The sequence below is a fragment of the Egretta garzetta genome, unplaced genomic scaffold (assembly GCF_000687185.1).
Source record: "Egretta garzetta isolate BGI_Z169 unplaced genomic scaffold, ASM68718v1 scaffold932, whole genome shotgun sequence".
NCBI lineage: Eukaryota > Metazoa > Chordata > Aves > Pelecaniformes > Ardeidae > Egretta > Egretta garzetta.
In genome coordinates, this window is record NW_009258897.1 from 15,792 (window position 1) to 18,364 (window position 2,573).

Consider the following 2,573-nt stretch of genomic DNA (forward strand, 5'->3'; position numbering starts at 1 on the left):
CAAGCCAGGATGCCGCTGGCCCTCTTGGCCACCTGGGCACCCTGCTGCCTCCTATCCAGCCCCCTCTCGACCAACCCCCCCAGGGCCTTTTCCCCCGGGCAGCTTTCCAGCCCCTCTGCCCCACGCCTGGAGCGCTGCCTGGGGTTGTGGTGACCCCAGGGCAGGACCCAGCTGGAGGAGAAGACTGCAGGGGCTTGTTTCCTGGTGCAAGACTGGGGCTCCCCAGCAGCCTCCAGCCCGTGTGGCTGGTCAGAACAGAGGAGGCACCAAGTCCTCCCGCTCCACAGCTCCACCACCCTGCAAAGAGCAGGGCCGTGCTGGATTTTCCCCCCACCTTACCATGGCGATGTTGTTGCAGGTATGGAAGAGAACGGTGAAGTCAGGCTCCTCCAGGCCTTTCTTCAGGGCTTTCAGCCCCTCCACCATCTCATCTCTGTGATCCCGGGCAAAGCCTGGATTCAGAGGGAACACTCGGTGAACCGCATTCCTCGCGTCTTACACCCTCACGCTGCAGAGAGCTGGGTTTTACTCATAAGCTGGCCCAGCTTTCAGGAAGGAGCCAAGAAGCCAAAGCTGCTGCCAAGGGCCAGAAGAGCTTGGCCCTGCAAGGAGCCACACCGCTCCAGAGAGCGGGACCCAGACCAAGTCCTCTCCCGGCGCTGTAGGCGCTGTGCTTGTCTCCATGCCTCCATCTGAAGAGGAGGACTGACCTCTCCTGGAGAGAGGGAGAATGCCAGGCGCAACGGCAGGCTCAGAAACGCGCTGGTTGGCACCCCAGCCTTGGCGAGAGCCTCTGGAAGCCCAGCGCTTCACTGGTGTCCTCCACCAGCCCTGGCTTCTGCGGCAAACCGCGTTCGCAGCTCGCTCCTTGGGGATCCCGTACGTGGAGAGGGGTGGGATGTGCACCCCTCTGCCCAGCCGCGGAAAAGAGGGCTCCTGCTGCTGGCCCCAACCGCCCGCCCGTGCGGCGGAACCCCCCTCCACCGCCCGCACGCCCACCTTCATAGCAGAGCTGGATGTAGAGCAGGCAGTAGACGCAGTCGACGGCGTGCTGGCGAACGCTGGCCAGGGAGTCCGAGCAGCGCGGGGAGAAGAGTGCAATCAGGACGCCGAGGTTGTAGAAGGGGATGACAGTCTGCAGGGGTGACAAACACAGGCGATGCTAGCGAGGGGAGCATGGGGACGCTTTTAGCGGGGACAGCATTTCCCTACCGCACCTTCGCGCCGGCGGGGAGGGACGTACACACGAGCCCCAGCGAGGCTGAGAGCAGCAGGAAGAATCCCAGAATCCCAGGTTGGAAAGGACCTCAGGGATCACCTGGTCCAACCTTTCTGGGCAAGAGCACGGTCCAGACACGATGGCCCAGCACCCACCCAGGAAGACGGACGCTCGAGCACGGGGTTTACTTACACTGACGTTCAGCTTGCTCAGGTAGAAGTCCAGCAAGGCGGCGCTGACCTCCACGGCTCGCTGCCGCTCGTGTTCCTTGCTAGACTTGATCCAGGGGCCCAAGTGCTGCAGGAGAAAGGCATCAGAAAGGAGAGCAGAAGCTCGGCTGCTTTGGGGTGCGCAGCCAAGGCACCCGTCAGCCCAGCGCCCCGTGGTGCCCCGACCCCATCCCCGTATCCTGGCTCATCTTTGGGACAACGGTGGGTCTCTGCCTGCTCGCGAGGCTGAGCGTGCGTGTCCCCCCCCTGCTACCAGCGATCTCCTCGTCAGCCACGCGCTGGCCACCCTTCTCGGGCAACGCAATCGCGTGCTTCCTCCCCTCGAGACCTTGCCCCAACCAGCTGCACGAGCGCCCCATCATAGCGGCCGTGCCGCGTGCCCAGCGTCTGCAGGAAGGGGACCAGGGTCCCACCAGACCTCACGCCACATGGAGAAGCGAGGATCTGTCTCACTAATTCCCACTCCAGGTCCAAAGCTGGCTCTGCCTGGCGACCTCTGGTCAGCAGGCGGGCGCCTTGGCTTCCCTGCCTCTCCCTGAAGAAGCCACCGAGGCCAGGCTGCACCTACCGCAAACATGTCCTGCAGCCCATGGGGGGTCAAGTTCCTCCGCAGGAGGCTCTTCAGCAGGTCTTTAAGGGCACTGATGGTGTCATTGTACAGCATCTGTGGAGGAAAGACTGATCACGGGCTACGCAAGCACGGCACCTCACCTCCAAGAGCCAGCCCCGGTGTGCAAGGAGGGAGAGAGATTGCCCTCGGCACCCATCCTCAGCTTGTAGGACCCTTCCAGGCGCTGGGAGCCAAGGTGCAGCCACCTCCCCACTTCCTAGGAAAATGCCGCAGGGACTGAAACCCAGTTTGCAAAATCCACCCTGCACTGGAAGCGCTGGGCATGTGGTGGGAGTCAGCGCGGTGGTGGCCCTGATCTGCGCCGAGCGCCCGCAGCCAGCCGGAGCCGGGCGTGCTAGCACAGACGCTTCAGCGCAGACTTTCCAGAAGGGAATGTGGTCCTTCTCCAGCATGGGGACAAATTCATAGAATCATAGAATCACTTTGGTTGGAAAAGACCTTTGAGATCATTGAGTCCAACCTTTAACCTACCCCTGCCATCCCACCACTAAAC

At 62.7% G+C, this 2,573-nt stretch overlaps 1 protein-coding gene across 1 annotated transcript in view; it reads right to left on the reverse strand.

The window, feature by feature from the left end:
* MROH1 (maestro heat like repeat family member 1) overlaps window positions 1-2,573 on the reverse strand; it is a 58,342-nt gene that overhangs the window by 6,972 nt on the left and 48,797 nt on the right. The window contains exons 26-29 of the mRNA XM_035889841.1: window positions 2,018-2,127; window positions 1,412-1,516; window positions 1,000-1,135; window positions 340-452 (exon numbers count right to left, since the gene is read on the reverse strand). Coding sequence (XP_035745734.1) covers window positions 340-452; window positions 1,000-1,135; window positions 1,412-1,516; window positions 2,018-2,127 — 464 coding nt within the window. The remainder of the gene's footprint in view (window positions 1-339; window positions 453-999; window positions 1,136-1,411; window positions 1,517-2,017; window positions 2,128-2,573) is intronic.